Source organism: Callithrix jacchus, chromosome 6 (assembly GCF_049354715.1).
Source record: "Callithrix jacchus isolate 240 chromosome 6, calJac240_pri, whole genome shotgun sequence".
NCBI classification, from domain to species: Eukaryota; Metazoa; Chordata; class Mammalia; order Primates; family Cebidae; genus Callithrix; species Callithrix jacchus.
Genome location: NC_133507.1, coordinates 37,781,961 through 37,802,158, shown reverse-complemented (window position 1 = coordinate 37,802,158; position 20,198 = coordinate 37,781,961). Strand labels below are relative to the sequence as shown.

The 20,198-nt window shown below is 41.5% G+C and overlaps 1 protein-coding gene across 1 annotated transcript in view; it reads right to left on the bottom strand.

The window, feature by feature from the left end:
* The window catches only part of STAT1 (signal transducer and activator of transcription 1), a 41,402-nt gene extending 34,043 nt beyond the window's left edge, over nucleotides 1–7,359 (bottom strand). Inside the window, exons 1-5 of the mRNA XM_002749568.6 lie at nucleotides 7,222–7,359; nucleotides 6,723–6,876; nucleotides 4,618–4,746; nucleotides 3,758–3,902; nucleotides 2,364–2,462 (exon numbers count right to left, since the gene is read on the bottom strand). Coding sequence (XP_002749614.1) covers nucleotides 2,364–2,462; nucleotides 3,758–3,902; nucleotides 4,618–4,745 — 372 coding nt within the window. The 5' untranslated portion in view covers nucleotide 4,746; nucleotides 6,723–6,876; nucleotides 7,222–7,359. The remainder of the gene's footprint in view (nucleotides 1–2,363; nucleotides 2,463–3,757; nucleotides 3,903–4,617; nucleotides 4,747–6,722; nucleotides 6,877–7,221) is intronic.
* Between the last annotated feature and the right edge of the window lie 12,839 nt (nucleotides 7,360–20,198).

Sequence of the window (20,198 nt, the reverse complement as noted above, 5' to 3'; positions counted from 1 at the left end):
TTTAACTTGTTGAATCCCCATGTACCTATCAGACAGTTTCAACAATTAGCATTCATGGATGCCCTTATTTCATCCATATTCTCCCTACTCTTCTAGTCCCCAAACTGGATTATTTGAAGCAAATACCAGACATGACATCATTCCATACACGGATACTTTAGCATGAACAGAATATACAGTCATGCCCCACATAATAATGGTTCAGTCAATGATGGACTGCATATATGACAGTCTCATATATGACAGTGGCCCCATAAGATTACAATGGAGCCACTTTTTTGTACAAAGGTACAATTTTTATTACACTTTTTCTATATTTAGATACACAAATAACATTGTGTTACAATTGCTCATAGTGTTCAGTACAACTTCATATTGTACAGGTTTGTAGCCTAGAAGCAACAGGCTTTACCATATAGCGTAGGTGTGTAGTAGGTTATACCGCCTAGGTTTGTGTAAGTGCACTCTATAATGTTCACACAAAAAATGCCATTACCTAGTGATGCATTTCTCAGAATGTATCTGTGTCATTAAGTGATGTATGACTGTATTAATAAAATGCAGTTACTTCAACAAAGAAATGTTTCTGACTTACCTAGCCAAGAGTTGGCTGGATAATTTTGGAAAATCGGCACCTATTGTGCCTTTTCCCTTTCCCTGACATCCCCAGACACCCGGGAACTTCCCTCATACGCTAAGAAGGCCTTGCAAAGGTGTTCACAGAGCCAGGTGTCCTCTGAGAGGCTCAAAACAATCCCCAGGTTACCTACATTTTTAATGGGGAGGGAGCTCAAAAGCTGGTAAACCTTCAAGATCCAAAGTCAGGGGACGGGTTCATATGGGAGAGCAGAGGCCACTTAACTCTGCTGCCAATGCCAACTCTGGACCAAGGGGCCAAATGTGAGGAGGACACACTTGTGGCTGGGGGAAACAGGTTGTCCTTCTGCCCAACTTTTCTCCTGGCTGTCTGTCCTTTCATGACTATTAGAAATACAGAGGAGGCCTACGCATACTGCTTTTAGGATGGAAGCCCCATATAATCAAAACTGTCTGCTGAAAATCTCCCAGGTATGTGCCAGGTTAGAGATAGGCACACCTCTTTCAGAGGAGACCACCTGGCCAGCTTCTCTTCCAACATTGCTTCTCCTCCACCTTTGTCCCTAGGCTGGGTGCCAGATGAGCTAGCCATCTTGAATTTAGCATAAGCAATATGTATCTTTACATGCTCAGTTCAGCAAGGTGCTATCAGTATGACAGGAAGATGGGAACTACATGCCTAAGGAAGTAACAGGATCACAAGGTCTGGGACAAATGCTCAGGCAGTCCTCCACTACATTTCAATTCTCCCCCTCTTCACTGACCCACAGTTCACTTTGGTAGTTATTTGTTGGTGAAACGCACACAGGATGCACACTGTGTCTTCTGGCATCCATACTGAAATGGGCTCCTCCAGAACAACCCATAGCATGACGGCTTCACGCTGACTGCTTGCTGACTTGTTGCCACCACCCCACTGCTCAAGAAAGGAACAGTAAATGGCATAGCAACTTCAAAACACTGCAGAACCTGACAGCTAGGAAGGTTTTTATTAGGATTAATAACAATGATCAAAAATCTTGATACTAGTACAACTGTGGCTTATTTACTGTTTGATGTCTTGAATAGGTATCTTGATCTTGCTCAAAACAAAGCCCTTGATTTTTCCCATCAGCTTCCTCTTCTTTCCACAAATCTATTGTGTCCTGCAAAACTCCTGGCCCTGCCCCCTCCTTGCCTTCCCAGCTCCGTGAACAGCATTCCAGTTTTCAAGGGCCTCTAATAGCCACTATAAAGCCATCTCTGGCTTTTTGCTTTCTCTCACTCCCACATCTAATTCTTTAATATAAGGATCCTTCTATACTGGCACCACATCCAAAGCATAACCTGAATCTGCCCACCCCTTCCTACCTCCACTGATTCTACTGAGTGCGAGATTCCATGGCCTCTTCCTTGGACAGCTGCAAGAACCCTCTATCTGACTTTCCATTCCTGCTCCAGCAACTCAGAGGCCTTTCCTGGCCCTAGTCTAAAGGAACAATACCACTCCCAGCCATTCCATGGACTCAGCATGTTATCTTCTCAGCACTTTATGTTACCTGGAAGTATCTTGTTTATTTGTCTCTCTCCTTGTTATAACTGAATTCCATTAAATCAGGATCTTTCTTAAAGCTTGGTTCTATAAAATCTCTAAATGTGATTCTCCCCACTTCTTGGGGCTAGAAAATTAGATATTCACCATTGCTGTGACATGGGCCCCAATATTTGGTGAATGAACACATTTTTATTTTATTACAATTTTTAGTGTTCAATGAGGAAAAAAGTACCTGATTAAATCTCTGGGCATTTTCCAAAATTTTCCTTTCCTCCTTCAGACAGTTATAAATGATCATAGACATCTGGATTGGGTCTTCCTGAAAATTATCCTAGATTTAAGTGGTTAGAACAAAAATAAATTAAAATTCAGAATGTTTAAATTATTTTGTGTTATAAGTTGATATGAATTTGTTTATATTCTCTGAGAAACCTCATCTCTTATCTATTAAATTCTATATAAGCTATGTTTGTTAAAATCAAAATATTTCTTTCACAAATTATGATAAAAATTGCTTTAACTTTCTAATAAGGGGCAGGTACCTAAAGTACTTTTTGATTAAAAAACAAGTATTTTCATGTATGGTTCATATAATATTTTTACTTTAATATCTTTCCATATTTCTTGAGGTCAATTATCTTTTGTTAGGATTCCAAGACAATACAAATGATATATACATGACATTCCTCAATGAATGCATCTGTTGATCTAAGTTTGAACTACACCAAAGATATTCATCTAGGGTTTTCTGTTGCCATTGTCAAAGCTAGTTTGCAAACTGCTGGCAATAATGGCTCTTTATATAGGTACATTCAAGTAAGATCAGTACGACAGCAAATTTCTGTAAAATTAATTTGATTTCCTCACTCACTGGTATATAAAATCATAAATACATTCACATTCACAAAGGAAAAAAAAACTTCCAATTACATAAGCTGAAAAGTTCGGTTGTATTGTATAAAAGAAGAAAATGATAGCTTTCACCTCCATTAAAACAGAAAAGTTCTGTTATTGCAGGACACAAATATGGTAGCCAGGCTAAGGGCATGCTGGAAGTACATCTGAAAAACCTCTAAAACTTCGTAGCATATCCTCTCATATCTGGATCTTTGACTTCCACTTCCAGGAGAGGGCAACTCCCCCAGGAGCAAGGCAAGATGCAATCTAGTTCCTGAAGTCACCTGACTTCTTCAGGTGAAGGTCAAACCTTTCTGGACTTATTCCTCATTTGTATGGCAAGGACCTGAACCTAACCACTAATGTTCTTTGCGGCTTTAATGGATTGCTATAGATCACTGCTCCTAAACTGCAGCCCCTTTTCATTGGTTTAGACATTGACAATTTTTAGTAAAACAAGATTATAGCATCACATTTTTCTCAGTATTACTGACATCTAAAAGGTGATACATTTAACCCTGAAAATTCCTTCTGTGTTTATAAAATAATATTTTATTTTACTTACGCTATAAATACATACTGAGGCTGTAAATAACGAAGGGAGTTACTTACAGTCTCTGTTACTTCTCTAAATACCAGTAAGTGTGTGCTGAATTGTATTTGCTGAAAGAAAACTGCCTTACATAAACATGAGAATCTTTCAACTAAAATACAAAAACCAGGTCATACCTGAAGATTACGCTTGCTTTTCCTTATGTTATGCTGTAACAAAAAGTTATTCTCCAAAGAAAAGCGACTATATTGGTCATCCAGCTGTGACAGGAGGTCATGAAAACAAACGGTGGCAAATGAAACATCATTGGCGGCATGCTCCCTAGGAGATTTAACATTTACACATTTATTCTCGAAATAAATGTCTACATGAAACAGACAAAATAAATGTTGCTTTCCTTATCGAAATTATTAAAAATAATTTAAGCATTTTCTTAGGTTTATTTTCTTCTTTTGAATCTGATATTGCTTTTAGCAGCAGTATATGTGGTATTTATCTTATATGCAATTAGCATGAAAAATTCTAGAATGCTAAGAGATTGTACATGACACTGTTCATGGTGACGATCTCTGGTCAGGAAAAATCAACAGGGGACCCTTCACTTTCTATGTCAAACACTTTCAGGACGTTTAAAATATTTGCAATTAGCAAATAATACATTTTAAAGTAGGACACCTATCAGTTAAAAAAAATCCCCTTAATTGTACTACCTTCTTCAAATTTCTAATCAATGTTTAACCATTAATTTGGCTTTATTTCTTTTAAATTACTTCTTTCTATAGTCTGGATCCTAAGTTGGAAAATAATTGGTGTCAGTATTATCTAACTTGTCCAAAGCATTTAGGAATACCTATCATAAATTAAATTTGACGAAACTACATAAAAGTGCTTAATGACTTATATACTTAGCTTTGTCGAGACACATGTCATTTTTTAAATCAACAAACTTTTCTACAACAAATAATCCCATTGATGAAATTCACCTTCCAGTAAACACGTTTCCAAGTCACTTAATCAACAAGGTTTAGTTCCTTACCAGTCTTGCTTTTCTAACCACTGTGCCAAGTATTGTCGGATTTCCATGGGAAAGCTGTCATCATAAAGCTGGTGAACCTGCTCCAGGAATTTTGAGTCAAGCTGCTGAAGTTCATACCACTGAGACATACTACAGAGAAAAAGAATATACATTCTTTGTATGTATATGGAAGACCCTAGCTTCAAAGAAAACCTTCCTAGCATCAGGTTGTACTCTTAAATATCTTGCTCAATCCAAAACATAGTTTGTTCTAGGAATATTTTATTTAAATCGCATTTATAGTCTAAAGCCTGTTTTTAATTGAGTTTGGGAATCAACCTTTTTTCTCCTCCATGAAACACATCTTCAGGCCTTTGCTTGTTGTACAAATAACAGTACATTTCTAATTTAAGTATTTTTAAACTATTTTATATTTATGATATATTTTATATCAGGGCAGCCTTCTCTGGCCTCCTTATTTAAATGGCAACACCTACCCTGTAAACATGCTGTCTCCCTTCCCTGGTGTATTTTTATTTTTCGGCATAGTACTTACACCACCATCTGACCTACCACATTTTAAATTTTGATTATGGTCTATTTTCACCACCTGAAGGATGGATGTTGGAGAATTTTGTGCACTGGTGTATCCCCAGAACAATGTTAAGCACGTAGTAAGTATCAAATAAATACACCTTTAAAATGAATTTGCTATTCTATCAAATAAATACATGAAAAACATTATTTTAATTAGATTTGCTTTAAATTATAAGACTCTCCCAAAATTGCTCTCCTACAAATAACAGTACATTTCTAATTTAAGTATTTTTAAACTATTTTATATTTATGATGCATATGGTAAAATTCATTATTTTTGTTACACACATTTAAAAAGATGTATTTTCTTCTTTGCCCACTACAAACAATAAATCTGGCATAAAGTAGTAATGATTTTTAAATATTAAAACAACATCATTAAATGTATTTAAAAGGATAAAGTAACACATCTCTTTGAGTAACTGTTAAGTCAATTTTTATATAGTGATCAAATTTTTTTATATAGTGATCAAATCACATTTTTATATTGTGATTAAAAATCACAATAAAAACTTGATATAAGGAAGTCCTAAAATTCATTAGGAAAATGAAGAGTCTCCACGACCATCATGTAACAGGATTTATGTCAATATGCTGGCAATATGCAGAGTAGACACAAGTGAATCTTGTCCTGCCAGACCTCTGGGGACGGGGGTCTGGATTTTCAAGTAGGGCATGGAAGAGTGTGTGCTACTTCACCCCCACCCCACCCCAACTTCATCCGTCAACAAAGCAACCCAGTCACCGAATTATTTACTGTTTTTCAAGTGTACCCAACATTTCTGCTTTTCTCCAGCTGCCACTTGCCCTTGCAAACATCCTCTCTACAAATTGTTGCATCTCTAAATCCTACAGCAGTCAAAGCTATGTACAAAAGCCCCTTCTTTCATAAAGTTGACTTACTCACAATTAAGCTTTCTTTGACTTGTGCCTCACTGAATCTGTACCTCTATTAGAGCATTGGTTCCAGTTTTTCTTGCAAAGTTCTGTGATGCCTCCAGAGCCTGTGGCGGGGAAGGTGGGTGGAGTGGGGGTGAAGTAGCAGGGGTATTTTCCTTTTAACCTCTTCTGGACCTTGGACAGTGCCCTGAATATACTAGATGCTCAAAACAGTTTGTTGAATTGAAATCTTGTATATTTCAGACGGAATTAGAAAGTAAAAAGCAAATCATATTTTGATGTCACAAGTGTGAGTCCAGCATCCTCATTAAGCAACAGTTGCACAATGAATTGTGCTGGAGGCTCAAGTCCTATTTCTGTTCTATAAAAACAACTCCCTATCTGTACAAACAACATTCAAAGCACAATCGACCACACATCTGCATGCCTACCCCAGAACTCTTCAGTGCTGGTCAGAATTTTCTTTAGGAGTAATTATATTATCTGGGGTGGGTGTGGGGTCTGCAAAAACTAAACATCACTTTTGAACTACAGGAAGACATTAAGCTCCTCCATCTTTAAACACAGATACATAATTAAGATACCGAAGTCATATACTCATTCATTGGATCCCATGAACATTTACTGACCTGCCACCTTGTGCCCCAACAAGGGTCTGGGGATTCAACCAAAGGATCAGCTACATATAGCACGTTAGGTGCCAAGACTGTTGAGGTTGCATGCACAGAGTGCGAGCGTTAACCTAGACAGCTCTCGAGGATGGCATACAGCAAATGATACTTCCTGCGAAAAGAAGAAAATGTGACTGATGGAAAGGGGCGGAAACGGGAGAAAGTGAGCGTAAACGGGAAGGTGCAGTGACTTCTAGAGGAAAATTCTATTTCACAAGTCCTCTTTACTGCCAGAGCACGACTAGCAAGGGCAATCGTGCTGAGCAGTGCCATCTCCGAAAACAGATGGCACTGCTCGCACTTGAAATACTGGGAAGCGTTCTTTCTCCGGGATCACGGATTCGCCGATCAGCACTGACAGCCCATCCTCGCCCGGCGGCCAAAGGCACGGCCCGCGGACTCGGTCCCGGGGCGTCCTACCCCTGCACCCGGAACCCGGAACCTCACGGCCACTCACTTTGCGCGCAGGATCCGGAAGGGCTAGGCGGGGACGCGGCGATGCAGCCTCTCCGGCCGCGCCGTGTCGCCTCTGCTGGGTCTGGGGAAAGGCCAGGCGCGGTCCCCCGGTACAGCCAAGCCCCTCCGCAGACTCTGCGCTGGAAAGCGAAACGACGCTGCAAAAGTCAGCGCCCGCACCCGGCCCCCTTCCGCCCGCACCAATCACCACGCGGTTCTGCGATCAGCCAATTGGACGCGGCTGTTCCGCGGGCGCTGCCGCCTCCCTCTGCAGGCCGCTGCTCCTCCCGCGCTCCTGGTGTTTCCTCTGGCTTTGGGCCGGGCCGTTGCGTGGGCGCGCTGCAACCCAGTCCCGCGTTGCCACGCTGGGGACTGTAGTTGTGTTTACATATCTTAGAGAACGACTAAAAGGACGCGCTATGTTTGCAGAAGCCCAAACTTGGAGGTCTCTGTATTGAGTTTTACCACCGAGAATTCAGGCAGAGGACAGATTTGGCGACCTCGTCATTCTAGAAGCTCCCTTTAGCAACTGACCTCCATGTTGCTAATCCCAGGGGACACTTTTCCGTTGTCTTCACTTTACTTGACTGCTCCTAAGCATTGGGCACAGTTGACGCCTTTTTTCTTGAAACACGTGTCTTCCTTGGTCATGATGACAGCATGATAGTCCTTGCTTCTTCCTGCCTCTGGCATTCTTTCTACCTCCACCTCCACTAACAAACTAATGTTGAGTTGTCACGGTCCAGACCTTGGTCAGCTTTATGTAGGCTTCTCCTCAACACTGTTGTGAAGACCTCACCCACAACTTCAATTTCCTTCTAGATGGAGGGCTCCTACATGCTTATCTTGTCTACACCTCTCCTCTGAGCTTCACACCTACACCCCCCACTTGCCTCGCCACTTCTATGTGCAGTGAGCTCTACAGACTATGTTCAGAACCAAGCTCACCTTTCTCTTTAAACATGCTCTTCTAGAAATGGCACATGTCAGAGAGCTAGGATTCATGGTTGACATTGCCTTCTCCCTCACCTTGCCACACCTGATCCTCAACCTTGTTGATTCTTCTTCCTAATTCCCAAGTCTCATTTACTCTGCTCCATCCCTTTGGCCGCCTCCCTTTTCTCTCATTCCCATTACTGCAGTAGATTCCCAAATGGCTGCCTCACTTCAGCCCTTAGCTCCCTTTTAATCCATTCTCCATACAGCCGTTTGGTTTTTTGTTTTTTGTTTTTTGTTTTTTTTTTAATTGAAAAGCAGATCATGTTATTTGCCAACCTGAAAATCCTACCATGGCTTTTCTTGGATCTTATAAAATTTAGTTTCTTAATACATATTATAAAGCCCTGGTTTCCTGATCTCTTTCTCTAACCCCATAATGTACAACTCTGTTTTGCTTACTTCAGCATTTAGTTCTTCAAATAAACCAAACTCCCCAAATTCAGGGTCTTCTCACCAGTGGCTCTCTATTTGGAAAACCCCTGAGACAACATCTGCTTTACCCAACTTCTTTGCTGGCTAACTCATCTCTGAGATCTTAGTTTAAAATCTCAGCTTAAATGTCACTTCCCCAGGTAGGCATTGCTGAAGCCAGACAAATTAAACCTTCTTCAAATATATGCTCATAGACTCAATTGGTTCTGGCTGCACATGGTGGCTTACACCTGTAATCCTAGCACTTCGGGAGGCCGTGGCGGATGGATCACGAGGTCAGAAAATTGAAACCATCCTGGCCAACTTGATGAAACCCTGTCTCTACTAAAAATACAAAAAAAAAAAATTAGCTGGGCATGGTGGCGTGCACCTGTAGTCCCAGCTACTTGGGTGGCTGAGGCAGGAGAATTGCTTGAACCCGGGAAGTGGAGGTTGCAGTGAGCCAAGATCATGCCACTGCACTCCACAGAGCCAGACTGTCTCGAAAAAGAAATCAATTGGTTTGTTCAAGTAGATGGGATTTGACTCAAGCCTTAAATAATTAGGGACTTTGGGGTAGGAGAAGGCTCTGAATAATTTCCCATGGATATGCCTATATGTGTTGTGTATTACAGTTTTTTATTCTCTGCACATCAATTTGCTCTTCTTGTCACACATACATCCTCACAAAGCAAGTTAGCAGTGAAACCAGCCTTCTCTGCAAAGGGATGCCAGGGCACCAAAAGGGTCCTCTCTCCTCATACTCACCTAAGGACCAAGACAGTAACTTACTATTCTCTGAAGACAGCTGTATTAATTGTCTTAACGATGTTAACAAAGACATACCCGAGACTGGGCAATTTACAAAAGAAAGATGGTTAATAGGCTTATAGTTCCACATGACTGGAGAGGCCTCACAATCATGGCAGAAGGCAAGGAGGGACAAGTCACATCTTACCTGGATGGTGGCAGGCAAAGAGAAAGCTTGTGCAGGAAAACTCCCATTTTTAAAATGATCAGATCCGTAAGACTCATTCACTATCACAAAAACAGCACAGGAAAGACCCTCCACCATAATGTAATCTCCTCCCACCAGTTTCTTCCCATGACAGGTAGGAACTGTGAGAGTTACAATTCAAGATGAGATTTGGGTGGGGACACAGCCAACTCATATCAAAAGCTAACTCTAGAAAGGGTAGATTACATGTTAAAAATATTTTTTTCTTTTACTATAAAACTTGCACAGATACTAACTTCAGTATTGATGAAGAAATTAAATAATCTTAACATCTGCAAATAGGATTATTAGGTACTCCAAATCCCTATTTAGATCATCAAGATCTATGGATGCTTCCTTTCTTAACCCCCTTTATTTTAGCATTCCAGACAATATCCTACCATAGGCTTTCATCAGTTGAGAATTGGAATGCTATGCTAACCTCTAGGTATATTACTTTTTTCTTATCTCTTTCTCCTTCACTATATTTGCCAAATTAAATTCCTTAAAATACTGCCTTGATATAGTCATTCCCTGCTCAAAAGCCTTAACAACTCTCCTGCATGTATGATAAACACAAATGTCTGCTAGTCTGGATCCTCCACAAAATGTGCCTTTCTTCTTTCCAGACTTTTCTGTCATTGTCCCATTTCCCAACTAACCTTGTCTATCTCCAACCCTCCACCCATGCTTTTAATTTCCTGACTTCTGCCCCTTTGCACATACTAAATGGCAAATCTTGACCCTTACACTCTTCGCTTACCAAATTCTTACTCACCTTTTAAAGCCCAGTCCAAATACTATATTCTCTTTCTAGAACCACCTCAACCTGTGGTTCTAGAATCAATCTGGGGTCTCTGAATGACCAAATAATACATGTCTCTATTTATTTTGACAATAACTGTACACTCCCTAACATTATGGTTTTCGAAATGTTCAATCCTTATGCCTCCAAGATTCAAAGTTCCTGGAGGATTAACTATTTATATTTTATTTGTTACTACATAACATATTGACTGCCTCAAAAAGCAATCAAACTAAAACCAAACAAAAACCTAGAAATCCAGAATTGGACAGATACAAATATGTGACAGTCACCTTCTAACAGTCAACTTGGGAAGCTATATCTCTGTATCAACAATGTCAAACTTGCAAAAGACACAAAACTAGAAAAAACAGCTAACACTAGGTCTGTAGGTTGTAATATTTTTGAATCTCTTCTGTCCCTTCCCACTGTAGATTGTAATATTTTTGAATCTCTTCTGTCCCTTCCCACCCCTTGCCATGGATGGTTCACTAAGGGTAGAGTATACCACCTCTCTGTGTGCTGTAACTGACACTGGCCATGTGACCTGCTCTGGATAAAGGAATATGGACAGTGTGATGTATACACCACCTGACCTGAAACTGCATGTTCTTGGTGATAACTTGTTCTTGTGTGCTCCTTCCCTGTGCTAGGAGACAGCATACCTCAGGTACCCAGGCTAAATCAAAACTCTAAATTACCTAAATATTCTAACAGGCTGCTGCTGCTGGTCTGAAACCAACTGGATATTATTTATTTACAGTGTCACTCTGTCGCCCAGGCTGGAGTGCATTGATGCAATCTAGGCTCATTGCAACTGCTGCCTCATGAGTTCAAGCAATTCTCGTCCCTCAGCCTCCCAAGCAGCTGGGATTACAGGCCTACGGAACCAAACCCAGCTAATTTTTTGTTTTTAGTAGAGACAGAGTTTTGCCATGTTGGCCAGGCTGATCTCACACTCCTGGCATCCAGTGATCTGTCTGCCTCGACCTCCCAAAGTGCTGGGATTACTGGTGTGGACCACTGTGCCTGCCCTCAACTGGATAAAACTCTTTTTTTTTTTTGAGACCAAGTTTCCTTCTGTTGCCCAGGCCTGAGTGCAGTGGCGCGATCTCAGAACTCTGCCCAGCCTCCATGAGAAGTCCAGCTGGCCTGCAAGAGCATGAGAGACTGCACATATCACAGTTGAGTTAGAGCAGTTGTTCAAGTTTAGATCTCATATTTATGAGAGAACCCAGGCAAGATCAAGTGGGCCTGACCCAGATGAACTGAACTCCCCAGCATACCCTAGACTCACAAGCACTGATAAATGGTTGATGTTTTACCAAAGTTTGGGGAGTAGTTTCATCTGTTATGTAGCAATAGATCACTTATAAAGAATTTATGAGATGAAGCAAAACATCCTACAACTGGATTCTAAAACAAGTAAGTGGAACTTACTTAAGTGGGACAGGTCCATTGCTCTTCCCAACCGTGGAAATTTCCCCTGGAATCTCTCATCCTTAAGGAATACTTTATCTGTGTCCTTACCACATTCCTATAAAAAACAAAAACAAAACAAAACAAAAAACCTACTGGTTCTGTGCTCTTTCTTTACAGCCTTGATCTATTTCAAAATGACAGCTACAGATCTGATGAACCAATCTACAGTAATGTGTTAAGAGATTTTCCTTCCAGCTACTATTTTGCATTTCATCTATATTTTCCCAATGTTTGTAATAATGTTATAAGCTAAATATCTGATAGTAGGAATTTCTAAAACTTCCAGTCAATGCCTCTTCCCCTCTCCTCCTTTTGTAAGGCTTGCTATTATACTGTGAATGTCACTACATCAGTGTAAACTGTATTTGTTCATCTGTAATATAATAGAATTGCAATAAAGGATTTTATCATTCCTTGTAGTTCTCTGGATTTGGGTTTTGTACAATCACTTACTTGTCTTGGTGTGTGTATTTTTTTCCCCCAGTTAATAAGTACAGGAGACCTCCTACATAGCAGCTGATTAAAATGCAGGGATACATATCATTGTTTCAACAAAATCGCAGTATATACGTGACATATTTCATCCCAACATAGAGGAAAGCTATGACTACTTTTAGGAAAATGGCCATATGCAGGCAAGCTGTGTTCTTTACATTAAGGAAAAATAACACATGGACTGGAATTCTATTAATGATTATAATGTAGGGAACACAATCTTTTTTTTAGAAGTTTTTATAATATTCTTGAACTTACAGAAATCTGCTATAAGAAGTGATCAGATATAAATGAAAGATTTATGCAGAATAGTGTTCATAGCAGCTTCATTTATAATAGTGAAAAATCAGAAGCAACCTAATTTTCCAACTGATAGTTAAAGCACAATTCATATAGTAGAATATCAAAGTTAGGCTTTCAAAGACTGTTTAATTTCACATTGGAAAATATCCACGTATAAAATTAAATGAAAATGACGGAAAGAAAACATAGACAGTATTATCCTATTATTGTAATAATATATAGAAATGTAAATAAATGGAAACAGAGAAAGAGGGAGGAAAAATAGTCTAAAATGCTAATGTTTCTGGGTAGTATATTATTTCTATATTATTTATTTTTAATGTTTACCATGGGCTATATTACCTATGTGGTTAAAACCCGCTCAGGAACACTTAGGAGCCTTTGCTTTCAGAACCCAGGGAAAGCAGCCCAAGCCCGCTCAGGCCCAGCTGCTGGCTTTGCGTGGGGCAGTTTGAATAGTTTAGGAAACAGCTGGCTGGGCACGCGCGGAGGGAGGGACGCCAATGTTCGGAAGAGCCGCCCCACGTGCTTTCGGGGAAACTGCCCGGGAGCGAGAAGGAGAGGGATTGAAAGGAAACCGAAAAACGAAAGTCAGAGCTGGAGGGAGCAGTACGCAGGCGCAGCGGGGCTTTCCGGCAGCCCGCCCCACTTCCTCACAGTGGTTCCCCCCCGGGGGCGGGCCTCTTGTCCGCACGCTAGCCCTGTGGCTGCATATTGGCTTGCGGGACCGGGTCCCAGAGAGGCTGGTCCACGCGGACTCGCACGCGCGAGTGTTAGTCCTGCACACGACGGAAGGCGGAGGCGCGGGTGGCTGCCATTTCACCTTAGAGACAGGGAGGAGAACGTCTGCTAATTTCCGCACCTAAGGTGCTGGAAACCTTACTCATCCACTTCCACCGTTATTTCTTTCCTTGTCCTGAAAAGGTCTTTTTACCCGCTTCACTTCGCTATCTACACAGTTTGCACTCGCACTAACTCAGATCTTTTCCTGTCCACTAAGCTCTGACCCTCAGCCAGCCTGTGTGGCTGCCCTTGAACCAGAGGTGATGGGCTGGTAGTTCATATAGGCGTCCTTAGGCTCGGTCTGTGTGGGGCTTGCCTCTTTCTTCTAGGGTCTTCTCGCCCCCGTGCCTTCTCACCTATGGTGATTATACCAGAAGGAAAGTGGGAGAAGTATAATGGAGAATGCTTAGTTACTGGACAATGATTTCGAAAGTTTGACTGGCCCAGGAAACATACTTTTGTGTAATGTCTGTAACTTACCCGATGCTTCTAGGAGGCACGAGACTGGATTTCTTTGGGCTCTGTTTGCCTACTCTTAAGGGGCTCTGCCTTCTTAGGGTGAACCCAGCACCCACCTAGAATCTCCAGTGTGTGAAAGGGACGACCGCATTGGCTCCCAACTTCCAGCCTCTTGTGAGAGTGAGGACCAGCCCCCTTGGCTGCACACAAACAGGATCCTAAGGTCCAGAGTTCTGCTATGCAAATAGACGTTTATTTTCCCCTGTTAGAACACAGGACCAGCTAGATAATTTGCAGGGCCCGTTGCAAAATGAAAATGTGGGATCCTTTATTCAAAACTAAGAATTTCAAGAAAGCAACAGGAGATCATGAAGCCAAGCACGGAGCCCTTCTTAGTGGCCTGCCCTGTGCAAGCCAGACCTAGGTGGGGAATTGGGGGGCATTTCTTCTATAGGAACCTGGTTTGATGATCACGTCAATGAAGAAACAAATTTTATAACACCACTCACCTGTGTAAAAGCCTCTGCTGGCTTCCTGTTGCATTTGCAATAAAAGCCACGGCCCTTAGCATTCCCTATAGGGCCTGACAATTTGGTCTCTCCTACCCCTCCCTCTCACTCATCTTATTTCACTCTCCCCATACTTCACTAGGCTCCCCTTCATTCCCTTGGCCTCTTTCTGTTCCTCAGAGACCCCAGGTTTTCACCTGCCTGAGTCCTGTGCATACATCCACTGCTCTTTTGGGATGCTCTCTTTTCCTGGCTGTGTTCATGGACTGCCTCCTTCCCATTCTCTAGGTCTCAACTCAGTCATCATCTCCTCATTGATTGTTTCTTCACCCTCACTGATTGTTTCTTCCAGTGACTGTGTCACGTTTGCAATCCTCTTAACACTTGGAAAATCTGTCCCTGTTTATTATTTGTCTATTTTCATCTCTCCTTGCCAATGTATAAGTTCACAACAGAAGGGACTTCGTTCTGTATTAGAGCCTTTTCCATCCAGGATTTCATGAGACAATTCAGTCTAATTTCTCAGGGCATCTATGTGTGTAATGAATTCCCTGCTCTCCTGTATATCTAGAATGGCACTGTATACCATCGCTGGAAGAACTGAGAAAATCGTCCAGCAAATTGCTTTCTTTGCTTGTGGTTCAGAAACCCTAGTTAAGCAAGGCAATGCCTGATATAGGCATTTTTAAATATTTCAAAAATATTTTTTGAACGAATGAATAAATGAACATCACTGACCAGCACTGGGATCAGGAATCACAGGTTAATTCAGACATTCAGACCTCAGCACTGGCTCTAAGACCTATCGAGCCACAATTGAGCAGGGGGGAGAATAATGAACAGGCATAGTCCAAAAAAGCTTCCCTAAAGGATTTTTAATGAGAACTCTACTCCTCTACACCCCTTCCAGCCTCTCCCCCTCTGCCCTCTCTGGATGGCAGAGTTCTTTCTGTCTGCAGCAGTCTGCGAGACATCTAAGAGGATGACTGTCAAGCCTAACCTAAGAGTGTTGTGGAGGATTTTTACTGGGGGCAGAAACAGTAATGGCCTTGAGTTTAGTCGAGAGTTTAGGGGAGATTTCAGGAACACTTGGTTCATCTGTGAGTAGGTAGATGTCTAGGATGTTAGGCATGCCTGAGATAATACCTAAATCAAAGGGAAGTTAGAGTGAGCTGATAATAGTTTAATTCTAGACAACGTCTATTGGAGGTTAAGGGTGAGACAGAGAGGAAGTCCCCTCTGTGTGATCAAAGGCAAGTGTGTTTTGGTTAATCAGGATGAAGCATAACACTGAGACTGTTTCATGATTTTAGAGTTTGGAGCTGAAGAGAATTCTAGCTTAGTTCTGCAGGCAGCCCAAGGAGCAAAGGAAAGGAAGGAATGAATCACCATCCTCAAATGTGTTCAAACACCAACTCATTAATAAATAATTATTCAGGGCCAGATTGTACTAGATTCCAGGAATATAACTGTGAGCAGGGCTGTCTTGGTCTCAAGCCTAATAGAGCTTGCTTGAAGTCTATTGAGGAAAATAGACGATATCATTTACATCAAAGGTGTACTGTGCTGGAGATCTAGAGGCTGCTATGGAGGAAGCATGGCATGACCTGAGGCATGCACGTGTGTGTGTGTGTGTGTGTGTGTGTGTCTGGCAGAAAGGCTTTCCAGTGCCTGAAGAATGCATGAACATTATCCAGGTACAGGGGTAGATGGGGTGGGGTTGGAGAATTGAGAGGATGTGGCAGAAGAAGTGGAGAGAACATCATCATAGAAACTGAAAGTAGTTCAGTCTTGTGCGCAGATGTTTGGGTGGATAAGAGACGCGCTGAAGACTAAGAGGAGACTAAATAATACACGACTTTGGAAAGATCTGTTGAGAATTCTGGTCTTTATCCAAGCCTGGGATTCTTAACCTAGTTTTTGTGCCATGTACCCCTTTAGCAGTCCAATGAAACCCACACGTTTTTCAAAAAATAATGTTTTTAGTTGAATAGGTAAGATGCATAAGATTCAAAAGAAAACCAGTTATATTGAGATGCTGGTATCACAACTTTGTGATATATTAAAACCAACTTTGTGATATAGTAATGTAAATGGTTTTTTTTCTCTTTTGAGACAGGGTCTCACTCTGTCACCCAGGCTGGAATGAAGTGGCAGCACTTCATTCACTGCAGCCTCGACCTCCTGGGTGGACTTCCCATTTAGCCTTCAGAGTAGCTGGGACCATAGGTGCATACCACCACACCTGGCTAATTTAAAAAAAGAAAATACTTTGAGTAGAGATGGGGTCTCACTGTGTTGCCCAGACTGGTCTTGAACTCTGAGGCTCAAGTGATCCTCCCACCTCAGCCTCCTACAATGTTGGAATTACAGGCATGAGCCACTTCACCTGGCCAAGTGCTTATTTACTAATGACATTAAATAATAGGATCTAGCAGTGGGTCCAAATAATGCAATTTCAAAATTGTGCTTAGCATAAACAATATTTTGAGATAACTTTAATAATTGTGCTATAAATATGGCATGGGTTATGGTTTGCTGCCCTTATAACTGAAGGAAATTAACTGTAGTTAGAAGTTAGTGGAAATAAAACCTTAACTTTGCCATCTAAATTCATGAGCCCCTTGAATTCTGTCCACACACCGCAAACAAGAACTGCTAATGCAGAGCATCGTGAACCATTCAAAAATTTTAAGTAGGGAGTGAAATTATCCAATTTTAGTAGAGCCCTCTGTGTACACATGAAGCTACATAAAATTGTTTCTTGTCTTTACTGTAAGGAAACAGAATGTCCTTCCCCATGTTTTTATGGCATCCTCTTTGTGAATACTCTGGTAGAAATCTTCTGTCTTTATAGTGGTGGTTACACAACTATATGAGTTTGTCAGAAGTCACAGGCTGATACACACAAAACGGTGAATTTTATTGTATGTAAATTATCTGTCAATATGCCAGACTTTCAAAAGTACATCAATAAAATCAATAATGTTCCTGGTCAATCTGGAAAAAAGGTATCTTTTCTCTGCGTCAGATATTGGAGCGTGTACACACAGAGGCCAAATGCTATGTGTGGGCTCTCTACTGCTAAAGCAGAGTATTCAGATGGCTTGACCTTTAATTCTTTTTCTTTTACTGTGGGAGTTGCATGGGCTTCCTGAACTGTGGAGGTAAAGAAAAATCCTTTGAATTTGCCAGAGGTTTATTCATTTTTTATGCTGCTTTGGTGGGGTAGGGTTCTTGCTACCTTAGTTTTTGATGAAATTCATTGGCTTTCTTTCAGCATTTATTACAGATGAAGGCATTGATAGTACAATTCGTTAAAGTGATTTTTTAAATTTGAAAAGTCATTAGCAAAATGTATATCTGTGATTGATCTGGGATGGGTGAAAGGAGAAGTGAAACTAAATCTATGTTTTGTTTCAATTTCATTAAATACCGCTTATTTGCCACTAGTTTGTTTATTTGCCGCTGGACTGAATGTTTGTGTTCCCCTCTGAAAATTTGTATGTTGAATTGCTAGTCCCCAGAGTGATAGTAGTAGGAGGTGGAGCTTTGGGGAGGTGATTAGATCATGAGGCTGAGCCCTCAAGAATGGGATTAATGCCCTTCTAAAAGAGACTTGGAGAGCTCTCTAGCTCTCTTTCTATCCTGTGATACAATGAGAAATTGACAGTCTGCAACCTGGAAGAGGGCTCTCAACAGAACTAGACCAGACTGACACCCTGATTTTAGACTCCCAGCCCCGAGAACTGTGAGAAATAATCTGTTTTTCTATAAGCCACCCAGTCTATGGTACTTTCTTATAGCAGTCTGAATTGACTAAGTCACAGTAGGCAGAAAAAAATATTCTGGGGTAGAATTTGGACAAAACATGGTCCAAATTCCCTTCCCATTGCATCTCCTGCTCATGTAGCACACCTTATCTTTAACTAAACAGATCTCCCCAGGACTCGCCTGACAAAACCTCATTGCCCTCTGCTATGATTTGGATGTTTGTCTCCCCAAAGCTCAGGTTGAAATTTGATCCCAGTATTGGAGGTGGGAGCTAATGTGAGGTGTTTGGGTCATGGAGACATATCTCTCATGAATAGATTAGCACCCTCTGGGTGTGGGAAAGTTAAGTTCTTACTCTGTTAGTTCCTGACAGTGCTAGTTGCTAAAAAAAAAAAAAGCCAGGTGCCTTCCCCACTCCCTCTTGCTTCCTCTCTCACCATGTGATCTCTGCATATGCCAGGTTCCCTTCCCATTCCTCCATAACTCGAAGCAGCTTAAGGCCTTCATCAGATGCAGGCACCAGTGTCATGCTGCTTCTGCAGAACCATGAGCAAAATAAAGCTCTATTGTTTATAAATTACTCAGCCTCGGATATTCCTTTTGAGCAACACAGCACAGACTAAGAAAATTGGCACTGAGGACGGGAGGTTGTGATAAAGATACTTATGAATGTGAAAGTGGCTTGAAACTGAGTAACAGGCAGAGGTTTGGAAGAGTTTGGAGGACTCAGAAGAAGTTTGGAACTTCTTAGAGATTGAGTGTTGTGACCAAAATGCTGATAGAAATGTAAAGGTCATGTTGACAAAGTCTCAGATGGAAATGAGGAACTTATTGAAAACTGGAGCAAAGGTCACCTTGTTAACCAGTAATAAAGAATTTGGCTGCATTGTATTCAGGCCCTACGACTTTGTAGAAGGCTAAACTTAAGAATAAAGACCTAGGGTATCTGGCAGAAGAAATTTCAGTAGCAGAGTACTCAAGAAGTGGTGTGGCTACTTTTAAAAACCTATGCTAAATTGTTGGGAGCTAAGGAGTTACTGAAAAGTGTAATTTGTAATTAAAAGGGAAGCAAAATATACAAATTTGGAAATTTCATGGACTAGCCATGTGATAGAGAAGGAAAGAGCATTTTTAGGCAAGGAATCCAAGGGTATAAGGAATCTGCAGGTGCTACAGAGCAACCATTGCTAAAGAGATTATTGTGACTAAACCAGAGCCAGATGTCACTAGTTAAAAAAATGAGAAAAAGGCCCTGAAGGCATTTCAGAATGCCTTTTTCTCAAATGCCTTTGAGGCTGACCCTCCCATCACAGGCCCAGAATCCTAGGATGACAGAATGGTTTGAGAGGACAGGCCTGAGACTGCGGCCCTGTGACAAGTCTGCTGCTTCGCATATCTCCACCACTCCAGATGGCACAGCCATGGCTCACATGACCTCGGTGGCCCAAGGTAGGACTCATGTTGCAGCTCTGGAGGGCATAAGCCATAAGCCTTGCTGGTGTCTACGCAGTATTAAGTCTGCAGGTGCCCAGAATGCAAAAGTCATGGAGGCTTGGCAGCTTCCACCTAGATTTCAGAGGATGTATAGGAAATTCTGGATGCTCGGGTGGAAGTCTGCTGCAGGGGCAGAGCCACCACAGAGTCCCACTGGGGCAATGCCTAGTGGAGCCATGGGATTGGGGCTGATGCTGCAAGGACCCAAGAAGTATAGTCATCAGTAGTGTGCAACCTCAGCCTGGAAAAGCTATAGACATTCAACTCGAACCTGTGAGAGCAGCCAGTGAGTGGCCTTGGGAGTAGGGCTGCTTGAGATCGTGGGAGCCCACTCCTCATACCAGTGTACCCAGGATGCAGGACGTGGAGTCAAGGATTATTTTGGAGCTTTATGATTTAATATCTGTCCTCCTGGGTTTTGGACTTGCATGGGTACCATTGCTCCTTTTTTATGGATGATTTCTTCC